This window comes from Microchirus variegatus (genome assembly GCF_963457635.1).
Source record: "Microchirus variegatus genome assembly, chromosome: 3".
Lineage (NCBI taxonomy): Eukaryota > Metazoa > Chordata > Actinopteri > Pleuronectiformes > Soleidae > Microchirus > Microchirus variegatus.
The window spans coordinates 37702206-37726542 of record NC_139804.1 but is presented as its reverse complement, the minus strand read 5'-3'; the positions used below and the strand labels follow the sequence as shown (position 1 = coordinate 37726542).

Sequence of the window (24337 nt, the reverse complement as noted above, 5' to 3'; positions counted from 1 at the left end):
GTCAAGTCAACTTTATTGCTATAGCACATTTAAAATCAAGTGTTTTGCAGAGTTAAAGGCACAACAACAAGGTAAAATGTAAAATCAATAGAAATAATATAAAAAAGTTAAATAGCAAAATAATATAAAAGGTAAAAAAATAAAATAAATAGGTAGAGTGTCTCAGTTGACTATTCTTATCCTGAATTGATCCAATCCAATAATTTCCAGATAAGGCGCCTATACCTTTAAGAAGAGAAGTATGTTACTTATTATTAAAAGTCTGAAAGTATATGACATTTACTGTACTAAAGTATCAAAAGTAATTTTCTGATATAAAATGTTCTCAAGTTTTAGAAGAAAAAGTAAAAGTATTAAAAAGGGGGTCAGGCTTGAGCCGTGGTGGCTCAGTGGTAGGGTGAGTTGTGGGTTCAATTCCTGGCTCTTCTAGTTCATATGTGTCCTTGAGCAAGACACTTGTTGCAGTGTGTGAATGGGTATGAAAGATGTGTTAATGGGTGAAAACCGTAGCTCATCAAGACTAGAACAGCTCTGTATAAAGACAGACCATAATACCAACTCTTCTGATTGTATTTGATAGTAACGAGTAACAAAGATAGTTAGAGGAAATAATTATGAAATAAACGTTATCATTATATGTCTATAATGAGTCATTTGGGTCTTAAGGATATCATCACAAGGACAAACCCTGCAGGTATGAAGTGAAGGGACTATTACATGAACCATGTTGTGCTGCCTCAGGCAAATAGCTTTCTTTATTGAGTTAATGTGTCTCAGTGTGATGCTCAGGAGACGTCACAAAACTCAATGCACTTGTTGAAATACTTGGAAATTAAACATTTTAGACCTAGATTGTTATCGGAGGATACAACAAAACTTTTTTTTACAAGTAAAAGTACTCGTCTAAAAATGTACTCAAGTTAAGGGTTAGGGTTAGGCTTAGGTAAAACATTAGCTTGTCTAAAATGTGCCCAGAGTACATTTTACTTAGTTACTTCATTAACAAGGTTCATAAATCACAAACAATGAGACACAAATTAATTAAAGGCAAAACTTTACAAATGAATGTGACAAAATAAAATATGTGATCAGTCAACACGGGTCAAAGGTCACAAATGTCACTCACTCAGGGACCTTTATTAACGCCAATTCACGAGTCATCATCATTCACCTGTCCTCATCATCATTCACCTGTCCCCATCATTCACCTGTCCCCATTATTCACCTGTCCTCATCATCATTCACCTGTCCCCATCATTCATTAACCTGTCCTCATCATTCACCTGTCCCCATCATTCACCTGTACTCATCATCATTCACCTGTTCCCATCATCATTCACCTGTCCTCATCATTCATTCACCTGTCCTCATCATTCATTCACCTGTGCTCATCATCATTCACCTGTCCCCATCATCATTCACCTGTCCTCATCATCATTCACCTGTCCTCATCATCATTAACCTGTCCCCATCATTCACCTGTCCTCATCATCATTCACCTGTCCTCATCATCATTAACCTGTCCCCATCATTCACCTGTCCTCATCATTCACCTGTCCCCATCATTCACCTGTCCTCATCATCATTCACCTGTCCTCATCATCATTCACCTGTTCCCATCATCATTCACCTGTCCTCATCATTCATTCACCTGTCCTCATCATTCATTCACCTGTACTCATCATCATTCACCTGTCCTCATCATCATTCACCTGTCCCCATCATTCACCTGTCCTCATCATCATTCACCTGTCCCCATCATTCACCTGTCCTCATCATCATTCACCTGTCCTCATCATCATTCACCTGTCCCCATCATTCACCTGTACACATTATCATTCACCTGTCCTCATCATTCACTTGCCCTCATCATCATTCACCTGTCCTCATCATTCACCTGTCCTCATCATCATTCACCTGTCCCCATCATTCACCTGTCCCATCATCATTAACCTGTCCTCATCATTAACCTGTCCTCATCATCATTTACCTGTCCTCATCATTCACCTGTCCCCATCATCATTCACCTGTCCCCATCATCATTAACCTGTCCTCATCATTCACCTGTCCCCATCATCATTCACCTGTCCTCATCATTCATTCACCTGTACTCATCATCATTCACCTGTCCTCATCATCATTCACCTGTCCTCATCATTCATTCACCTGTACTCATCATCATTCACCTGTCCTCATCATTCATTCACCTGTACTCATCATCATTCACCTGTCCTCATCATCATTCACCTGTCCTCATCATTCACCTGTCCCCATCATCATTCACCTGTCCCATCATCATTCACCTGTCCCCATCATCATTTACCTGTACTCATCATCATTCACCTGTCCCCATCATCATTCACCTGTCCTCATCATCATTCACCTGTCCCCATCATCATTTTCCTGTACTCATCATCATTCACCTGTCCTCATCCTTCACCTGTCCTCATCATTTACCTGTACTCATCATTCACCTGTCCCATCATCATTCACCTGTCCCATCATCATTCACCTGTCCCCATCATCATTTACCTGTACTCATCATCATTCACCTGTCCTCATCCTTCACCTGTCCTCATCATTTACCTGTACTCATCATTCACCTGTCCCATCATCATTCACCTGTCCCCATCATCATTTACCTGTACTCATCATCATTCACCTGTCCCCATCATCATTCACCTGTCCTCATCGTTCACCTGTCCCCATCATCGTTCACCTGTCCTCATCGTTCACCTGTCCCCATCATCATTCACCTGTCCTCATCATTCACCTGTCCCCATCATCATTTACCTGTACTCATCATCATTCACCTGTCATCATCATTCACCTGTCCTCATCATTCACCTGTCCCCATCATCATTTACCTGTACTCATCATTTACCTGTACTCATCATCATTCACCTGTCATCATCATTCACCTGTCCTCATCATCATTCACCTGTCCCCATCATCATTTACCTGTACTCATCATCATTCACCTGTCCCCATCATCATTAATCCGTCCTCATCATTCACCTGTCCTCAACAGTCATTCACATGTTCCCATCATTCACTTGTCCCCATCGTTCACCTGTCCCCATCGTTCACGTGTCCCCATCATTCACCTGTCCTCATTGGTAGCTCAGTGTTAGAGCGAACACAGGGAATATCTAAACAACAATACCAACGTCGACTCCTCCATGACTTCACTCATACCCGTCTTTTCTTCTTTGATTTATCTTTGAACCACTTGTCCTCCATGTTTGTTTCCCCTTCACACCGTCGCTCTCGTAGACTCTCACGATACGTTCAGTTCAGCTGTTTGACAAATGTCACCAATTCACAATTAGAGCACAGGCATCATCATGTTTACATTTTTTGAGATTAGCTTTTATGTTTTTTAATGCCAGTTCGTAGTCATTTTATTGTACAAGGCACTTGCACAGGTCTTGAGATGTTGTTTTCCAAATCTTGGAAAATTGGGAATTTTGTGTGAAAGTCCTGAAAAAACAAAGACACAAAGACGAGTTAAAAAATAATAAGATAAAGATAAGTAATGTTAAGGATGGGAGGAAAGAATTGCATATACATTCATCCAGTATTTTTTCATTCATACTTTTATAGTTCAGACCGTGCTCTTGGTGAAACATGTTTGTGCAAAACGTATGTGATTTTCACCAGAAAAACACAATTTACTGTCAATTCTGCATTTATTAATACATGCTTTGTATTAAAATTAACTTTTCTACTAAACCCAAAAAGGTTAAATCTCAACAAGAAAGTAAGCATGCAAGTATAAAACCAGTTTTTAATTGGGAAAAGGTCATACACTCAGCTGTGGGAGTGACATAAGATTAATATTAATATAATGTTAATTGAGGATATGAAAGAAAAATATGAAATTTAAACAGTTACTGAAATGTCCCTTTTTATCTGTAAAATAAATAAATATAACATCATAATACATCATAGTTCGAGAGTAAATGTTATAGAAAATGTTATGAACATTACTTTAACCTTGCAGATGTTGTTGTTTTGGTTTGTTTTTTAACAACATATAGTGAGGTGCATCACACTTGTTATTGTTTAAGTGTCATCACATCACCTTCTCAAACCTGCCAATTAACATGTTTTTCCCAGGAGGCCGAGGGTGAAACAAAGTGCCGATCTGGGACAAGAAAAAACAAGCAAGTGTTTCCGATACGACTGACGACATCCGCGCCTCAGGCTGTGAAACAGAAGCTCAGCAGCTGTTCTGCTGGAAAACAATTAAATCTGAGATTTAATTAGAGGTGACCACAAACTCTTTCAAAACAAGTGACTCACAAACAATGAGCTGCAGAATCAATATTCACCACCAAGCACACTTTAATGTTTATTATTGGAGATAATCGAATCTAAAAGTCCGGCAGCTCTGGTCCATCGACATCTGTTTGACAGAAGTTTAAAAATGCTTTAATCTCACCCCTTCTCCTTGAATTAATCAATCAACCCGGCTTCATGTTGACACAAAGCTCGACACAAAAGGAAGACACATTTATTTCGGGTATAATAAAAAAACGTATGCTTTGGCCTTGTCTTTACCGTACTTAGCACATGACTGGAAGCTGCCAGTGGATTTTGGCCAACAGCTGGTGTTTCCTCCAGAGGTCGCCACCACCACCTGAAGACGATCTGGTGCTCTGTGGTCTCCTTCTCTAAAGGAGGTCTAAATCATCGAGCTCACAGAACCCTGGGAGGATTCCGTGGACGAGGCATACGAGCGAAAACACCTGTTCTATGCTGAGTTAGCTGCTGAAGCACAAGATCTCAGCTGGAACACGGAAGTTCACCCAGTGGAGGCAAAGGGTTTGTGGAAACATCTACGATCAAACAGCTGAGAGAGTAGCGGTAGCAGTGACCAACCCAGGAGGTATGCAGCTCTACTCGAGGAACATCACAACCCTCCGATGTGATGTACGCCACTTGACAACAAGGTGACTCTCAAGAACAACTGGGCATGGGACGCAGGCTCAGGACCGATCAACCTGTTGCTGGTGAAAGGCTGAAACACGCTAAGATCTAGAGAAGCACTACTGATGATACGTCCCGAAATTACAACCTAAACCCTAAAGGTTCTTCTGCCAGTCAACCATTCACCAATGAACTTAAAGGATATCCTCCTGCTCTATTTCAGCAGTTTTTACCTCATCTCCCCCATTCTGTCCATCACCTCTCCTCTGTCCCCCATTGTTCCTTTCACCCCAACCGGTCGAGGCAGATGGCTGCACATCTTCTGATGGGAGGGTTTTTTTTCTCATTGTGTGAATTGTTGGGTTTCTCTGCTCTGCATGATGTTGTGTTTGTACAGTGCCTTGAGATAATGTATGTTATGATTCGGCACAATACAAATAAAAATGAATTTAATTTAATAGAATATCAACACCTTATCCTGTGTTTTGAAATCTGGCTTCTCGAGCTTTATTAAGGATGAAGATAACTCTGTGTTGGTCAGGAAGTTCTAATGGCTCAGTTATCTCACTGCAAAAACACATTTCAAAGATTTATGTTTTCCATCCAGATTCTGCAGAATGCTCTCAGTGTCCACTGGAGTACGGGTCAAATGAAGAAAAGAGCCAGTTTGTTCAAATTCCAAATATGATCAAGTTCCTGTCTGCCCGAGAAACCATGGGTACCCTCCTCACTTCCTTCTCATTGTTTGGGCGTCTGGAGATTTTCAGCAAATCTGAGCAGAGTTTCTTGCTGCTCTTCTCCTCGACAATTGGTTTCCTATGTTCTCTGACCTTGATAGGCCAGCCCACTGAGCGGCGCTTTTGGCATCACCTTTGCGCAACAGGCTCGTGCGAAGGCACTGTGCGGAAGTAAACCAGGGCCTTTAGTTCCGGATCATCTTCAAGCTTCTCCTCCTCTGCTACAAGTCTCTTCATTCACTTGCTCCACATTGTCTTTCTGACCTCCTTCATGTGCAAACATCCCTCCCTGAGACCTGAGGTCTGTCTGCTGACCTCTGTCTCCTCTCCATCCCCCACACCTGTCGGCAAAACTTCAGCAACAGAGCTTTCAGTGTCGCTTCACCAACCCCCTGTAGCCAATTTTGGGTTTCTTGAAAGGGGCTTTAATTATCAAAATTGGAGACATTCGGTGGAGAAAATCTACTTATTGGCCATGTACGCCTGACTCCACCTCCGTAGGTGGCACTGTGTCATGTTCTGTAAGCTAGTGCGTATTGTATCAGTTTCCTGTTAAAAATAAACGGCGAGATACAAGTTAGATCGAGCTGCCACTGCAGTTTACACATCATCTCCTGAAAACTTCAACTGAGCTTTGGTGCGTGTGCAGAACGCCAAGTCTGACTCCAGTCTGACTAAGCGTATACATGTGGGGTTATTTGGGATATGAATCGCATTATCCAGGTACACTACCGTTCAAAAGTTTGGTGTTTTCCATTAAAATTCACACTTTTATTCATTCAAGAGTGGCAAAATAGAAAGTAGAAAATATAGTCAAGACAGGGCCCACAGTTGGTGTAGTGGTAAGCAGTCTTGCCTTTGCAGCAAGAAGACCCGGGTTCCTGCGTTCGAGCCCCGTTTGGAACAACTTCGGAACAAGGGCCTTTCTGCAAGGAGTTTGCATGTTCTCCCGTGTGTGTGTGGGTTTTCTCTGGGTTCACTGGCTTCCTCCCACAGTCCAAAAACATGTGATATGGAGATTATGTGAATTGGTCACTCAATTGGTAAATTGACCGTAGGTGTGAGAGTGTGAGTGAATGGTTGTTTGTCTCTATATGTGACCCTGTGATGGACTAGGGTGTACCCCGCCTATCGCCCAATGTCTGCTGAGATAGGCACAGCGACCCTCTGGTGGAGGATAAAGCGGTAGATAATGGATGGATGGATGGATAGTCAAGACATTGACAAGATTAGAAATAATGATTTGTATTCAAAATTATAATTTTTGTGAAACTTTGCTGTCGTCAAAGAACCAGCAGAACTGTTTTCAGCTGTGCTAACATCATTGCACAAGGGTTTTCTAATCATCCAATAGTCTTCTAACGTGATTAGCAAACACAATGTTCCATTAGAACACTGTAAATGTGCCTCTATACACCTATGTACATATTCTATTAAAAACCAGACGTTTGCAGCTAGAATATTCGTTTACATTAACAATGTATAGAGTTTATAGGAAATTTCTGTGACCCCAAACTTTTGAACGGTAGTGTATGTTAGTCCGACTAAGACTAGCTCGATGTTGGTCGGACTAACGTGTTTACATGACAAAATCGGACTTTTAACACGCATGTAAACACACTTTCCTATTGTTTAAGATGTTTTTGTTCCAAACTACATGAGACAAACACCTCCCTCCTCTCGTCCCAGAGAGACGAAAAAATTAATTTGGAAGCTGCAGAAATGTATAAATGCCAGCGTAGACTCAGATTTACACTGAGGTTCATGTGACGCCTGCTTGTGGTTTCATTGCGACACCATGACGTCCATGCAGAGGTGGCCAGAACAAGGCTGTGCACTCTTACAGCTGCTGTTGGTGGCGTCTTTCTCTGCGGCTGAGGAGCTGCTGTGCAGACAGAGAGGAGATCCTGAGAACCCTCAGCTGTTGAAGGACGGGGACATCATGCTGGGAGGACTCTTCTCTTTCCACAGCAGCTGGAAAAACAGTCGGGAAGACTTCACCCACGAGCCGTCGCCACTGGAATGTACCAGGTAAATTATACTGTGGAAATCTGTGTTAATGTCACATTTGATCCACGAACGACTGGACTGTTGTCAACTGCTACTCGTACACGTTTGCCTTCAGTTTGAATTTCAGGGGGTTCCAGTTTGCTCAGGCGATGCGTTTTGCCATCGAGGAGATTAATAACTCCACAGACTTACTGCCTTCCATCTCTCTGGGCTATAAGCTGTTTGACACCTGCAGCTCCGTTGCCAGAGGTGTGAGAGCTGCGCTGGCACTGGCGAACGGTAACGAAGTCATATCTGCTCCCTCCAGCACACCGTGCATGAGACCTGCACAGGTGCTCGCCATCATGGGAGAAACATCCTCTTCACTCAGTATGCCCATAGCTACTGTCATCGGGCCATTTCATATACCAATGGTGGGTTTAAATTCATCTTTAAATTAGATTCCTAAAAAAATGATAATTTCAGCGACTTCTCTTTTTATTTTTTCCCTACATCTTCTTTCAGATCAGCCACTTTGCCACCTGTGCTTGTCTCAGTGACAAAACCAAGTACCCGTCCTTCCTCAGAACGATACCCAGCGACTACTACCAGAGCAGAGCTTTGGCCCAGTTGGTCAAGCACTTTGGTTGGACCTGGGTGGGAGCGATCAGAACCAACGATGATTACGGTAATAACGGCATGGCAATATTCACAGAGACGGCACAGCAGCTGGGCATCTGTCTGGAGTACTCGGTGTCTGTTTTTAGAACAGACCCAGCAGACAAAATACAAAAGATAATTGACACCATTAAAGCGTCCACCTCTCGGGTAATCGTCGCTTTCCTCCACCACCTTGATATGGACGTGCTCATACACGAGTTGACCCAGCATAACTTGACCGGGTATCAGTGGGTCGGCAGCGAGAGCTGGATCTTTGATTCACAGATTGCAAAACTGGACGGGAATCACATTCTGGACGGCGCCATAGGCCTGTCCATCCCCAAAGCGCACGTCAGCGGCATGAGAGAGTTCATGCTGGACGTGAAGCCGCTCAATTCAACAAGTACTGACATTTTCACCAAGTTCTGGGAGACGATGTTCAGCTGCAAGTTCAAGCAATCGAAACTGTCGTCGTCGTCGTCGTCGTCACTGGGGAGTCGGAGAGAATGTACCGGCCACGAGGTCGTGACCGGAGCCATGAACAGCTTCACCGACATGTCACTCATGCCTATATTTAACAACGTCTACAAAGGCGTGTACGCTGTGGCCCACGCTCTCCACCGCGTCCTCGGCTGCAACCAAACATGTGACACCAAGCTGCAGCCGGATCCATACACCGTGAGTTTGAAACCTGAACGTGTTTTTATTTAATTTGAACAATAGCAACAAAAACATACAAAAGTGAGATAACGATAATCAGAATCTGAATATTTTAATGATGAATTGTTTTTGTTCCAGATGCTCCGTGCAAAGTAAGAAGAAATACAGCATGAGGAAACAAGAACTAGATATACAGATGTAAATAAAATAAAATAGTAAAATAGGCAATAAGCTAAATGAAATAAAATAAACAATAAAAAGTACAATACAATAATAAAGTAGACAATATGGAAATATATACAATGTACAGTGAATGTAAGTATAAACAAATGAAAAGATGAGAATGGGTAATTATAGTGTGTTTGTTTGTTTGTTTTTTTGTTTATTTCTAAAGAGATAATGATATGATCACCTTTAGATTTTACAGCACATTAAAAAGACTCACTTCAACACAAAGGAAGGAGACGAGGTTTACTTTAACGAGGACGGAGACCCGGCGGGAAAGTATGAAATTATCAACTGGCAGCCGACGCGACGTGGAGCCGTGGACTTTGTCACTGCTGGTCTGTATGACGCGTCTTTGCCTGCAGACAGACAGCTCAGTCTGCAGAACACAGCTCTGGTTTTTGCTCAGAACTCAACACTGGTGAGCGTCAGCGTGACACTGTATCAGACATGTTTGATTTAAGCACAAGAAGAACATAATTTAAAAAAACATGTTGTTTGGTGCAGGTGCCTGTGTCGGTGTGCAGTGAGTCGTGTCCCCCAGGAACTCGCAAGGTTCTGCTCAAAGGAAAACCTGTGTGCTGCTTTGACTGTATAAGATGTGCAGAGGGAGAAATAAGCAACAGCACAGGTCCAGTACTAATGCACTAATGCATCAAAGGTTTTTGCACTTCACTTTGCTGTGACACCAAAATCTCCACATTCTACACACAAACCTGTCAAAGCGTCATCTACATAAAACACTGTTTTGTCATTTCAAATTCTGTGGTTTATTTCAACATAGTGCCAGTGTTTTTTTTGTTGTTTTCTTTTGTTATGAGGTTTGTAGTTCTTAAATGTCATAAAAACAACAAACTGCAGCTCTTTTATATCTCTATATATGTGAATATATATCTTAATTTAATGGTTCAAATGGGTTTTGTGGCTCAAGATGAATTGTATTCGGGTGGAGAGGCGTCCAAAATGACCCCTGTGCTGGGGAAGTCACGGAGTGATTGCCTATATATATATATATATTTTTTTTATTTTTTTTTAATTTTTTTTATTGTATTTTAAAATACAACTATATGAAAAATATTAGTAAATATAATCAAGAATTGAATCTTTAAATATTATCCACTAGGGGTGGGAGAAACAATGGATTCAGAATCGTGGATGATTAGAATCGCGATTCCTATGTGAATCGATTTTTCATTCATAAACTTTACCATAAATTATTATTTTTTTAAATTTTTTTACTTTTCTATTTTGAAAAACCACACAAAACACCAGTTTGTGTTAATTGTGTACAGTTTATTTTTGTAACTTCTGGGAGAAAAAGGCAGCTAGCCTTAGCTTTTATTCATGCAAGTTATTTTTTTGTACAGTAAGTAAGTTTTTATTTGTTTTGAATGCATAAATGTTAACTTTTGTCTTAATGTTGCCTTTGTGTGATCACATTATCACATTATCTTATACAAACTGGATTGTTTTGATGTCATAATTTGCCTTAACACACTAATCGAGAATCGATTTTGAATCGATTCGTGAGCCACCCTAAGATTCACATCCCTATTATCCACCTTTAAAATGTAAGGTTCAGACGCTAAAACAACAACATCAGATGAATCTGTGTGTGTTAAAGCTGATAGATTAGTGTCAGGGTCACATATAGAATATATATGTGATAAACTATCAGAGCGCTGTAGTTGTAAAACCTGGAAACAAGTTAAGAGACAGTCATGACAGATTTAAGGTGATTTAAGGTGTGAAAATCCTGGCTTGAACAAGGGCCTTTCAGTGTGTGTGTGTGTGTGTGTGTGTGTGTGCGTGTGTGTGTGTGTGTGTGTGTGTGTGTGTGTTCTTGTACTTGTGGCATACTGAGGACCAGTGAGGGTTTTTAACCGACAAAGTGAGTCATTTTTACGGAGTGAGGACATTTTGGCCGGTCCTCACTTTGTTTTCATTGAAATCACTTCCCTAGGTTGCTATAACATGCTATACTCAATTTGTAAAAAAAAAAAATCATATTTTGGACGACATAGTATAGTATGACTTTTTTGTCAAATGTTGGACCAAAATTTATTTGTCAAAGATTTTTTCAAATTTTGGACGACATAGTATAGTATGACGTTTTTGTCAAATTTTGGACCAAAAACTTTGTGTCTAATTTTTTTCTCAAATTTTGGACGACATGGTATATATTATGACGTTTTTGTCAAATTTTGGACCAAAACTTTTAGGTCAAATTTTTTTTCAAATGTTGGACGAAATGGTATAGTATGACGTTTTTGTCAAATTTTGGACCAAAAATTTTGTATCAATTTTTTTTTCAAATTTTGGAAGACAGTATAGTATGACGTTTTTGTCAAATTTTGGACCAAAAATTTTGTGTCAATTTTTTTTTTCAAATTTTGGACGACATAGTATTGTATGACGTTTTTGTCAAATTTCGGACGACATAGTATAGTATGACGTTTTGTCAAATTTTGGACCAAAAATTGTGTCAATTTTTTTTTTCAAATTTTGAACGACATAGTATAGTATGACGTTTTTGTCAAATTTTGGACCAAAAATTTTGTGTCAATTTTTTTTTCAAATTTTGGACGACATTGTATAGTATGACGTTTTTGTCAAATTTTGGACGAAAAATTGTGTCAATTTTTTTTTTCAAATTTTGGACGACAGTATAGTATGACGTTTTTGTCAAATTTTGGGTACATTTTTTTTCTCAAATTTTGGACGACATAGTGTAGTATGAAGTTTTTGTCAAATTTCGGACCAAAAATTTTTCTGTCAAGTTTTGTTTTCAAATTTTGGACGACATAGTATTGTATGACGTTTTTGTCAAATTTTGGACGAAAAATTTTGTGTCATTTTTTTTTTCAAATTTTAGACGACATTGTTTAGTATGACGTTTTTGTCAAATTTTGGGTACATTTTTTTTTCTCAAATTTTGGACGACATAGTGTAGTATGAAGTTTTTGTAAAATTTCGGACCAAAAATTTTCCGTCAATTTTTGTTTTCAAATTTTGGACGACATAGTATTGTATGACGTTTTTGTCAAATTTCGGACCAAAAATTTTCCGTCAATTTTTGTTTTCACATTTTGGACGACATTGTATAGTGTGACGTTTTTATCAAATTTTGGACCAAAAACTTTGTGTCAAATTTTTTTGTCAAATTTTGGACGACATAGTATAGTATGACGTTTTTGTCAAATTTTGGACCAAAATTTTGCGTCAATTTTTTTTTCAAATTTTGGACGACATAGTATTAGTGACGTTTTTGTCAAATTTTGGACCAAAAATTTTGTGTCATTTTTTTTTTCAAATTTTAGACGACATTGTTTAGTATGACGTTTTTGTCAAATTTTGGGTACATTTTTTTTTCTCAAATTTTGGACGACATAGTGTAGTATGAAGTTTTTGTCAAATTTCGGACCAAAAATTTTCCGTCAATTTTTGTTATCAAATTTTGGACGTCATAGTATTGTATGACGTTTTTGTCAAATTTCGGACCAAAAATTTTCCATCAATTTTTGTTTTCACATTTTGGACGACATTGTATAGTATGACGTTTTTGTCAAATTTTGGACCAAAAACTTTGTGTCAAATTTTTTTGTCAAATTTTGGACGACATAGTATAGTATGACGTTTTTGTCAAATTTTGGACGAAAAATTGTGTCAATTTTTTTTTTCAAATTTTGGACGACAGTATAGTATGACGTTTTTGTCAAATTTTGGGTACATTTTTTTTCTCAAATTTTGGACGACATAGTGTAGTATGAAGTTTTTGTCAAATTTCGGACCAAAAATTTTTCTGTCAAGTTTTGTTTTCAAATTTTGGACGACATAGTATTGTATGACGTTTTTGTCAAATTTTGGACGAAAAATTTTGTGTCATTTTTTTTTTCAAATTTTAGACGACATTGTTTAGTATGACGTTTTTGTCAAATTTTGGGTACATTTTTTTTTCTCAAATTTTGGACGACATAGTGTAGTATGAAGTTTTTGTAAAATTTCGGACCAAAAATTTTCCGTCAATTTTTGTTATCAAATTTTGGACGTCATAGTATTGTATGACGTTTTTGTCAAATTTCGGACCAAAAATTTTCCATCAATTTTTGTTTTCACATTTTGGACGACATTGTATAGTATGACGTTTTTGTCAAATTTTGGACCAAAAACTTTGTGTCAAATTTTTTTGTCAAATTTTGGACGACATAGTATAGTATGACGTTTTTGTCAAATTTTGGACCAAAATTTTGTGTCAATTTTTTTTTTCAAATTTTGGACGACATAGTATTAGTGACGTTTTTGTCAAATTTTGGACCAAAACATTTTTGTCAAAGATTTTTTCAAATTCTGGACGACATTGTATAGTATGACGTTTTTGTAAAATTTTGGGTATATTTTTTTTTCTCAAATTTTGGACGACATAGTGTAGTATGAAGTTTTTGTCAAATTTTGGACCAAAAATTTTCCTACAATTTTTTTTTTCAAATTTTGGACGACATAGTATTGTATGACGGTTACTACACTAAAATTCAAAATACCAAGGTCTTTTAGGTTTTGTTTTTTCACCTAACTGGCAACCCGTGGTTGCTCGGCAGCTGAGACTCTACTGACTGCAATGATTGGTAGACGGCAGTAGGTGGCGCCACATGCTAAAAACATGATTTCAAAACTTAAACATGATTTGCAGTCTGCAAAATATTTTTTTTAATGCAAATATTTTGTCTGTACTGTTGTTGTTGGTGAGTTCAGTTTGTTATATGAACATTATTCCTAAGTCTCTGTGACATATTAGGAGGATTTTATGACCAGTTGCACCTTTAATGAATTTATTCAACTTTAATATAACATTAGATGTTACCAGTCTTGTCTAAAGTACTTTAAAGGGAGTAAAAGTATGTGATCAGAAAATGACTTTGGTGGAAGTTGAAGTCACTTTTTTTTATGATATTACTTAAATAAAAGTCTTAAAGTATATGACATTTACTGTACTTAATAGCAAAAATACTTTTCTGATCTGGAAGGTTGTGAGTTCAATTCCTGGCTCTGCTCGTCTATATGTTTCCTTGATCAAAACACCTATTTTGCAGCATGCGAAAAACTGTTGTGTAATGCAGCTCATCAAGACGAGAAAAGATAGATAATTATCAACTTATGTTTCATCATTATTATCACTTTCAGATTCCGTCAGCTGTGTGCACTGTCATCCTGACTTCTGGTCAAACGAGAGAAGGGACGTGTGCGTGAAGAAGGACGTAGAGTTTCTGTCCTATGAAGAAATAATGGGCGCCCTCCTGACCGCGGCGTCCCTCTTCGGGACGTGCATGACCGCGTTGGTGTTGCTGGTTTTCTTCAGACACAGGAAATCTCCCATCGTCAGGGCCAACAACTCTGAGCTGAGCTTCCTGCTGCTCTTCTCGCTCACTCTGTGCTTCCTGTGCTCCCTGAGCTTCATCGGCCGGCCGTCCAAGTGGTCGTGCATGCTGCGGCACACGGCGTTCGGCATCACGTTCGTCCTGTGCATCTCGTGCATCCTGGGGAAGACCATGGTGGTCTTGATGGCCTTCAGGGCCACACTCCCAGGGAGTGACGTGATGAAATGGTTCGGCCCGGCTCAGCAGAGACTCAGCGTTCTGGCTTTCACCCTCGTGCAAGTCGTCATATGTATCGTCTGGTTAACGCGTTCTCCTCCTTTTCCGTTCAAGAACATCCAAGAACTTAAGGGTAAGGTCATCCTGGAGTGTGCTCTGGGCTCAGCTGTGGGTTTCTGGGCTGTACTCGGATATATAGGAGTTCTGGCCGTTCTGTGTTTCGTCCTTGCCTTTCTGGCTCGGACGCTGCCCGATAACTTTAACGAAGCTAAGTTCATCACCTTCAGCATGTTGATATTCTGTGCCGTGTGGATCACCTTCATCCCGGCCTACGTCAGCTCTCCTGGGAAGCTGAGCGTCGCCGTAGAAATATTTGCGATCCTGGCTTCGAGTTTTGGACTCTTGTTTTGCATTTTCATCCCAAAATGCTACATCATCTTAATGAAACCAGAGAAGAACACGAGGAAGAACATGATGGGGAAGACCACGGCAAACTCGCTCTGAACGTAATTGTTGGTTTAGTCCAGTTGTCATGTAAGATTAACTTAAACAAACCTGAGTTTCTATGACTCTTGTATTTTATATTGTATATAATAAAGTATAAATAAGTGCAGAACCCATCATACACAAATACTTTATGAAAGTTTTTAGTGTACTCACACAATAAACAATAAAACCTATAATCACACAGACAAAAACATTTGTGGCTTCACTTTGTTTTCAATCTATATATATATATATACACATATATGTATATTTATATATATATATATATATATATATATATATATATATATTTATATATATATTAATGCTAAAACATAATTATTATTGTTATCCATCCAAAAATGTACTGTTTTACAAAAACAATAGTAAAACATGTGATTACTTCTCGATTAATTATAGTTATTGACTTGCATTCCTGAACAGAAAGATTAGTTTAAGTGGTCGAACGTTATATACGCCATACAAATATTTCCAGCCTCCACTAGAGGTCACTACAGGCACATTATTCCAAATGATTGACGTCGTGGTCATCCACCACAATGTTGTAAAATTGGCTGAACACATCAGCCAAAGTGTTTGGAGTCAAGTGATAAATGTCCAACAGCTCAAGAAAATTAAAATGATATCTTCATAATCCATCATGATGTTGCAATTATAAATATCTGGGATGATATTGCTCACCATTTCAAAATAAAAGTGTTTGTTTTGATGTATAGTTCACAAAAAAAAAAACATTTATGATGCAAAACAATTCTGTAAATGACAAAAACATGTTGAGAATTGTAATTAAACACTAGACAAGCTTCTATATATAGTTAAACTTTAGATTTAATAATGGGATGAATACATACTTATGTATTATTATTATTATAAAATGCTGTTATTCAGTTTTTATTATAATTTTAAAATAAGTGTAGGGCCACAGGACATCATCTGGTTTAGATGCATACTGATTTCCGTGTGTTTTATAATCTCAAACTCAGCTTAATCAAGAAAATGAACTCTTATTCTAAGGTTAACATTTCTTCTGTGACAGGATCAACTTTCCAACATTTTAGCTGAGTTTTACCATTTTGTGGCCTGTTTTTCTCTGGTTTTAGGGCCCAGTATTGTCTGTTCCACTAAAAGAATGGGGTGGAGCTAATTGTGTTTGGCCAGAATACTGTAAATCTCGAGTAGGTCCAGGTTGGTGCTCTGTAAACTGTACATTAATGAGCTGCTTTGCTTCCCATCGCAGAAACAAAGGCTGTTTTCACTCGAAGCAGAGAATTCACTTCCTCATCCGTCAATGTCGCACAAAACAAATAAACCACTGCGAGTTATTTACTCTTTGTCAATAAATTCTTCTTTGCGTCGGCGGTGACTGTAATGGATTATTGGGTTCTTCCTCCAGCAGGAGAACACAGTGTGTGTGTGTGTGTCCTCTCATTATTGTGTCCTTTTCTATAACACACACTCTGTTACACAATGCAATCGTCGGCTATAGACGGTGAGAGTCAAGTCTTAAAGACCTGGTCAATCCTGTGTTTGCTCTAATATTTCATGATTCTATGAATAACCAATATTAATAGTGTAATGTTTTATTTCATGAAATGTATTTTAAATATGTTTATTTTACATCAGATGTGTGTAAATATAGCAGATTTTGGGGATGTTTTGGCTGATTAGATCTTGAATCAACAGTCAGTAGAACTGAAATTCAGGACTTTGAACCGTAGAGGGCAGCGTTTAGCCTCTTGGTGTACAGCCTGATATAATTTAATAGGAGAAGAAGAAGAAGGGTAAACCTTGTAATACAGAATATTTCCCAGAATTAAAAGTTAGCAGAGATGAAAAGTGTATGAAAAGGCCACCAAAATAAAAGTACTCAGTACTTTGAATAGAAATATGGATTTCTACTTATTTACTGTTGGCTTGTGTGAATACCCTACGCAACAAAACACTAATGTGGTCATTTTTACATAATTTAAAGGTGCATTATGTAATAAATCATAAAATCCTCCTAATATGTCACAGAGACTCAGGAATAATGTTCATATAACAAACTGAACTCACCAACAACAACAGTACAGACAAAATATTTGCATTAAAAAAAATATTTTGCAGACTGCAAATCATGTTTATGTTTTGAAATCATGTTTTGGCGTCATGTGGCGCCACCTACCGCCGTCTACCAATCATTACAGTCAGTAGAGTCTCATCTGCCGAGCAACCACGGGTTGCCAGTTACGTCAGAAAACGATACCTAAAAGACATTGGTATTTTGAATTTGAATGTAGTACTCGTTTTTGGCCACATTCTTACATATGGCGCCTTTAAATGTTCTTTCTAGATCTTAAGTCAACAGTCAGGAGAACTGTGATTCTGGACATTGAACCATAGAGGGCAGTGTTTAGCGTAGTGGTGTACAGCCTGACAGAATTTAATAGGAGAAGAAGAAGAAGGAAAAGCCTTGTACAGAATATTTCCCAGAATTAAAACTTAGCAGAGATGAAAAAGTGTATGAAAAGGCCACCAAAATAAAAGTACTAAAGCGAAAATAGTAGTGTTTCAATCCAAGTGCAGATGTAGTTAGAGTACTCTTTTATACAAAAGAAACATGATATCAGAATATGTTCTCAAACGTCATAAATGTGCATATAAAATTTCCCTCCTCTCACTGTGAGAAATGGTTTTTTATCACACATGTAACTGTGTTCCAAGTTCTGCTGTTTCAGCTTCTTATTGTTTCTGAATTCCTCCGAACGTTTGGACGTCTTCCAAAAAATCCTGAGCCGTTGCATGAAAGTCTGTATTGTTCCATCATTCCCACCCGTTCACAGACTAAAGATACAGCACAGTATTTATTCTGATGCCGTGCGATCTTTCCTCAAAATGCCAACGTGCCTTTTTCCTGATTCGACCATCTCGTCTCTTCTCACTCGACCGAATAGATTGTTTTAATGAAAGTGTGAGAATCAGCTGATCCGGGGGATTTTCAGCCCGTAGAGGTGAAAGGATATGTGCAAAACGAGCGTCTAATCTGTGTGGAGAATGTGACCCTGCGTTAATGCGTAACAGGCAGGTGGTAGCTGTAAATTTAAAGCCTGTCGTCCTTCAGAGCAAATGTAAAATGTATGAACCCTATGTAAAAACCCACAGTAGGGGGTTTTTTTTCTTGTTGGCACAGTTTGGAAAAAAATGTAATCAAAAACTGTACAATCAGGATAAGCAGATTATGTTTGCTTATGTATGAGTTTAATAATTCCAGCTGAGACGACAAAGGGAATGTGCACACGGGAGGAAACTCAAAATTCTCAAAATCTTCACATTTTTGGAAAATGCTTTCTTACTATTGGTGAGAGACATTTTTGTTAACTGAAATTAAATTAAGCAAAAAGAGTTTTAAAAGATAACTAACTGAAACTGAATTGTGTGTTTGTAAAACTAGCTAAAATTGTAGCGAAAATGTGCTTTGTTTTTGTCTTTGTAAATTTATGTTGTACATTTTGGGTTCATATGAAGTGTATTTATTTTTTAAAGGGTTGTATTTGAGACAGACTAGATCATCAGATATAGTTTAATTTAGACAAATCTTGCTGTCACTGTGGCCATGCTAAATATGAAGCTACTGCTAACAGTACTGAAAAACTATGCATGCTAGACTTACTGTATCAAAACACTCCCCATTGTGCCTCAACATGTTAGCTTACATGCCAGATATCTTTTTTTTTAAAAATTAGCACTATTGTCATGCTGAATATGAAGCTACCGCTAACATTTAAGCTAGCTTAGCTTAAAGACTGGAAACGGCTACTCTAACACAGTAATTAAAATTCGTACCGTTTTTAGGCCACTGCCATTCGTGGCTTGGGCCCTAACAAGTGTATTTATATATGTAATGGAATGTTGTTTATGGGATAATTATGACCAAATGTCTTATTATTAGTGTTATAAAAAAAACATTGCTAGCAAACGTATATTATATTCTATCACCTCGCTGGCAGCTGTGACTCAGCTACACACCGTCTTTAATAGACGGTGAGGTCGTGGGCCATGTTTTCATTATAACATGATATCAAGTGGGGGGGGGGGGGGCACATGTGGCCCCAGGGCCGCCAGTTTGAGACCCCTGGTCTAACACATTCTGTATCTACCATCATGTCTTGAGCTCATGAACGTACACATCATAGTTGATGTTTAATTAGCACAGTTGACACATGCTAAAGGCTAATACGGTCATGTTCACACCGGAGTCAAATTCAAGACTCTTGTAGTTTTGAATGTGAACCTGCAAATTGTACCTTTATTGAATCGGAACTGAATCAATGTGATGATTTAAACCTGTGATTTTCCTTCGTTATCACCACACACAAACACACACAAACACAAACACTGTGCGATACATTTATAATCACTTGGAATTGTTTTATTAGACATGCAGAATTAAGTGATTCTCACAATACAATCGAAAATCTTAACTGTTTGAGACTGAAATGCTGAACCAAAGACTTTATTTCATTGATTTAAATGTGTAATTTAGGTCATTGAAAGGTAAACCTAAGGAGGTCGCGGAGCTCGCAGCGAGGCTCACTGTTGCCTGAAGGACGTCGCAGATTTCCTCCTCTTCTTCCTGTTAAACTGTGCTTTCGCTCTCTCGATGGAACGCTGAATCGGGCTCATGTCGGGAGACGCTGACGTGGTCCAGCGAGTCGCTTCAAACCTCCGCGGACCGAGCTCTTCGGCGGCGGCGACTTCGGATCGCGCGGTCGTGAACGTCGCCGGCGTGCGTTCAGTTCGGACGGAAGCTCCGTCGTCGAAGGGAGCGGCCGCGGCTGAAGCCGAGGGTTTCTTTTTCCACTCCCTCTGCTGTCCGAACGTGTGCCGGTGACGCGGCGCGTGAACTGTAGGGGCCGCTGTTGTGAAAAGCTTCCATTCACTGTCCGGGAGTCCTCCTGCGGGACGACCGGCGGTTGCGTTGACGTTCGGGCCGCCGCTGGAGTCGGGAGTTGTTTCAATAAACGGCGCGATGTTATCGTAAGACTCTTCTGAAGGAGGCGCGTTTGTTTTCCGCCGTTTGACTCCCGTCTCTTTGGACCTTTTCAAAACACTAAAGGAAGAGTTCAAAGCTGTGGCGTCAACGTCCAGCCGGTGAGAAACCTGCAGCTCTGCGGTGGAGGCCGCTGTAACGTCTGAAGCCCCGTGGAGAGGGATCACTTTCAGATGTTGGGTGGTGCCACCTCTTCTTCTCTTTTTCCTCCCCTCTCTGTCTCCTCTCTCCTTTGACCTGTTCCTTTTGACTTTCGGGATTCCAACGCCGACGGGTCCTTTTTCAAGGCTTTGTTGCTCGGCCTGCGTCGCAGTCGTTATGGTAACGGCGGCGGGGGCAGAAGTGCCGCCTGAGTTGTCTGTTGTGTTCGTCACGAGCCTCTCAGAAGAAAGAAGAGGAACTTTCTCGTGCTTCTTTCTCCTTCCCTTCCTCGGCCCTTTCATTTTTCCTTTCAGGGGAACCGCCGCGGTGTTTGTCGAAGTAGAAGGTTTGGTTCCTTCCGTCGGAGAATCGGCGTCCGTCACTGTCGGCTTCTTCCGGACGATCACGGGCGACGTAGCGGGAACGGTGTCCTTGTCCTCGGCTGGTTCATCTTTCATGACGTCATTGTAGGGCTCATCTTTTCCCCGGAGCTCATATTCGCCGTCAGCGACTCTGTTTTCGTTCCTACTCGACTGGTCGTGTTTGTGCGACTCGTTGATGAAGTTACTCAGAGCGATCACGTCGCCCGTTTTGCCGCCCGGGGGCGAAACCGCGGCGCCCTCCTCGGTTTTAGCGCCCGCCTCGGCTTTCTGCTTCCTCTTCCTCCCTTGTCCTTTTTGCTTCTTGGTTTTCTTCGTCTTCTTCTTCTTCGCCGTGTTCTTCTTCTTTTTCTTCTTCTTCTCGGAGCTCTGCGTCTCGCCTTTGTCGGAGTCGGAGGAGCTTTGGGAGGTGGAGACGGTGGCGAGGACTTTGATGAAGTCCTCCGCGGCCGTGACGACGTTGGTGAGCGAAGGCTCTTCGTGGCCCGACACCGCGGACTGAGTCGCGCTCTCGGGTTTCTCCTCGTCCTCCGCCTCCGCCTCGCTCTTCCTGGTGGGAGGAGCCAACGTCAGCTCATCTATGACACCGATCCCGCCGTAGTCGTAGGGCACCGCCTCTTTCATCACGGCAATGGGGAGCTTCTCGTATCGCTTACACCTACGTAGGAAATGGGGGGAGAGCGAGGGGGGGAAATGACGAACGAGAGGATTTGTGAGGCGCTTTGAACGCAGAGTTATGTCACAAAGCTTCTTAAAAGTTGATCTCGTGGGTGTGCGCGTACTCACAGGCCATACCAGTGCCGCTCCGCACACTGCTCTTCGTAGATTAACTCAAAGCAAGGCACGCCGATAACGTTGAAGAACGCTTGACCCACAACTCTGGAAGACGTGTCGTTAACTTTCCTCAGACAAGATTTCAACCTGCGGTTTGACAGAGAGAAGAAAAGACGATGGGATTTAACGGCTCTTTAACTAAAGTCTATTTTAATCATTGAATAATCTGTCAATTATTCGTTTTTTCATCCATAAAATGCAAAAAAAAACGTGTCCTAAAATCTCAAAAGGGCGACATTCTTTGTTTTTTGTATCTACAGATCAAAAATATTTAGTTTATATTCACACATTACATACTTCTTTTTCACTTATATAAACCCTCAAACTGATGATGTTATTATTCACTTGCTTCTGTCATCCATAAAATTCAGGAAATAGTGAGAATGACAGGAAATTCAGTTCAGGAGCCAAGAAACAAGAACATGTGGACATGACATGTGAAGCTGGAGATGTTTTCATGTCATCAAAAACAAAAATACAACAAATTACTTCGACCAAAAATGCCTTTGAAAGACTCTGAAATCATTATATTCTGAAACGGTTCACGACCATTTTCATCATCTAATAATCTGTCACTTATTTTCTCTGTGAACTGTTCCGTTAACTCATTGGTTCTCAAAGTGCGGCCCGCAAGCCAATGGCGGCCCACTGAAACATTTCTGGCGGCCCCGCAATGAATTACAGTTTAATCCAGGAGCTTCTAAGCTTGTTAAATGTTTATTGGACATTATTGGATACAGACCAATAAGTGTAAACTGTAGAACTGCAATCTGGTCATTAAAATTATTTATTTATTTCAGTTTTTTTTCCTTTGGTGGCCCTCAGTCCAATGTTGGGTTCCTAAATTGGCCTCAGGTATCAAAACTGTGAGAACCCCTGCTTTAAATGCACAGAAGTTGTGTTTAAGGCCTATTGGTGTTTTCCCAAAGACATTTAAATGACAAATAAAAACGTAAAGAAACCAGAACATTTAACTCAATTAATCAAACAAATGGTTCGGATTAAGGGATTATTCATTTAGGATTAGTTTAGTTGCAGCTCTTAGTGGAACATGAGGCATTTGCAAGTTAAAAAGTACTTTACATGATACAAAATGTGTGTAATGACAGAGAATATAGAGAATATTTATTTTCCCTCCAAATAATGGGATTAAAAACGTGTCCTCATGTCGTCCACGTGAGCTCGTGCAGTAGAGTTGGACTCACTCGGTGTCACAGTCACAGTGACAGATGGAGTGCCACTTGAAGTTGGCGTAGCCGTACTTTGAGGAGAAGGCGTGGATGACGTGAGGACAGTGATCGTGTGTCCGACAGCAACTGTCCGTCTCTGCAAAGTCTCCTGCAAAACACCAGGTCACACAGACACTTGGCTCAAGTTGCTCCAAATCTACAGAAAAGCCACAATTCTCTTTGTTCTTGTGAAGTTTTCAGTCTTTCTGTTCCACGTGTTCATGCAACGCTCTCCAGACTGACCACTGCATATCCTAAATTATGGTCTGGATTTATATAGAGCTTTTCTAGTCTGGATGAGCTGCACTACTGTAGCTGCACTACAGTTTTCACACATTCACACACTGCAACATGCAACAAGTATCCCTCTATTAACCCTAGAACACCAGGTGAAAACAGCAAATACATTTATGTGATTTTCATGAAAATGACAAGTACTTTTTATTGGGTGTATTTATTATATTAAAAATCACCCGGTGTTTGTGATGGTGTTCTAGGGTTAAGGCACTTTATACAAGGCTGGTTTTACTGTGTGACCTCAACTCCTGCACTTTAAAGGCACCATATGTAAGAATGTGGCCAAAAACAGTTACTACATTCAAATTCAAAATACAGACGTCTTTTAGGTTTCCTTTTCTGATGTAACTGGCAACCAGTGGTTGCTCAGCAGATGAGACTCTACTGTAGACTGCGCCACATGCCAAAACATGATTTGCAGTCTGCAAAATATATTTTTTAATGCAAATATTTTGTCTGTACTGTTGTTGTTGGTGAGTTCAGTTTGTTATATGAACATTATTCCTGAGTCTCTGTGACATATTAGGAGGATTTTATGGCCAGTTGCTTTAAATTTATTACATAATGCACCTTTAAATATCAAGCAAACTTCATACACAGTTAAATTATTGTTTTAGTCAAAATGCATTGTTTGTCTCCTAAATCCCTAATATTCACTATGCTGCTGACCTCTTGGCCAAGCTATGGTTAAATAAAGGTTAAGTGGAGGAATAATTGAAAGTGTGTCTGGTCATTACCCAGCTGCTCATAGTGGTCAGCCATGTTCCCGGCTCCACACCACAGTGTCCCAGGATACGTGAAGCCTCTCCTGGATCTTTTTAAAACCTTGTCCCCATCACCAGACTTTTGTTTCCTCTCATGGAGCTCGCGACACATTCTTTTGGCTTCATTCATGCGCGTAAAACGCGCCTTCTCCATCTCCTTCTCCTCCTCCTCCTCCTCCACCACCTCCTCCATCTCCAGCTCCAGCCTGCACTCCTGCATGAACGCCTTCACCTCCGTGTGGTTCACACTGACGCTGCAGTCCACCAGGACTCCCGAGGGACTGAGGACAGAGGACACCACCTCGGCTCCGTCTGACACCTGGTACAGGGAGTTCTCGCGCACCGCCGCGGACACTTTTACG

General features: G+C 40.1%; 1 protein-coding gene across 1 annotated transcript; it reads left to right on the top strand.

Annotated features, from left to right (window-relative positions):
- Positions 1-7470: 7470 nt before the first annotated feature.
- Positions 7471-15298, top strand: LOC310924313 (extracellular calcium-sensing receptor-like; the record flags this gene model as incomplete). The annotated part of the gene is made up of 6 exons (XM_083886013.1): positions 7471-7703; positions 7798-8095; positions 8187-8999; positions 9400-9627; positions 9714-9837; positions 14385-15298. The coding sequence occupies 6 exons, from the start codon at positions 7471-7473 to the stop codon at positions 15296-15298; spliced, it is 2610 nt and encodes an 869-aa protein (XP_083742139.1).
- Positions 15299-24337: the final 9039 nt, after the last annotated feature.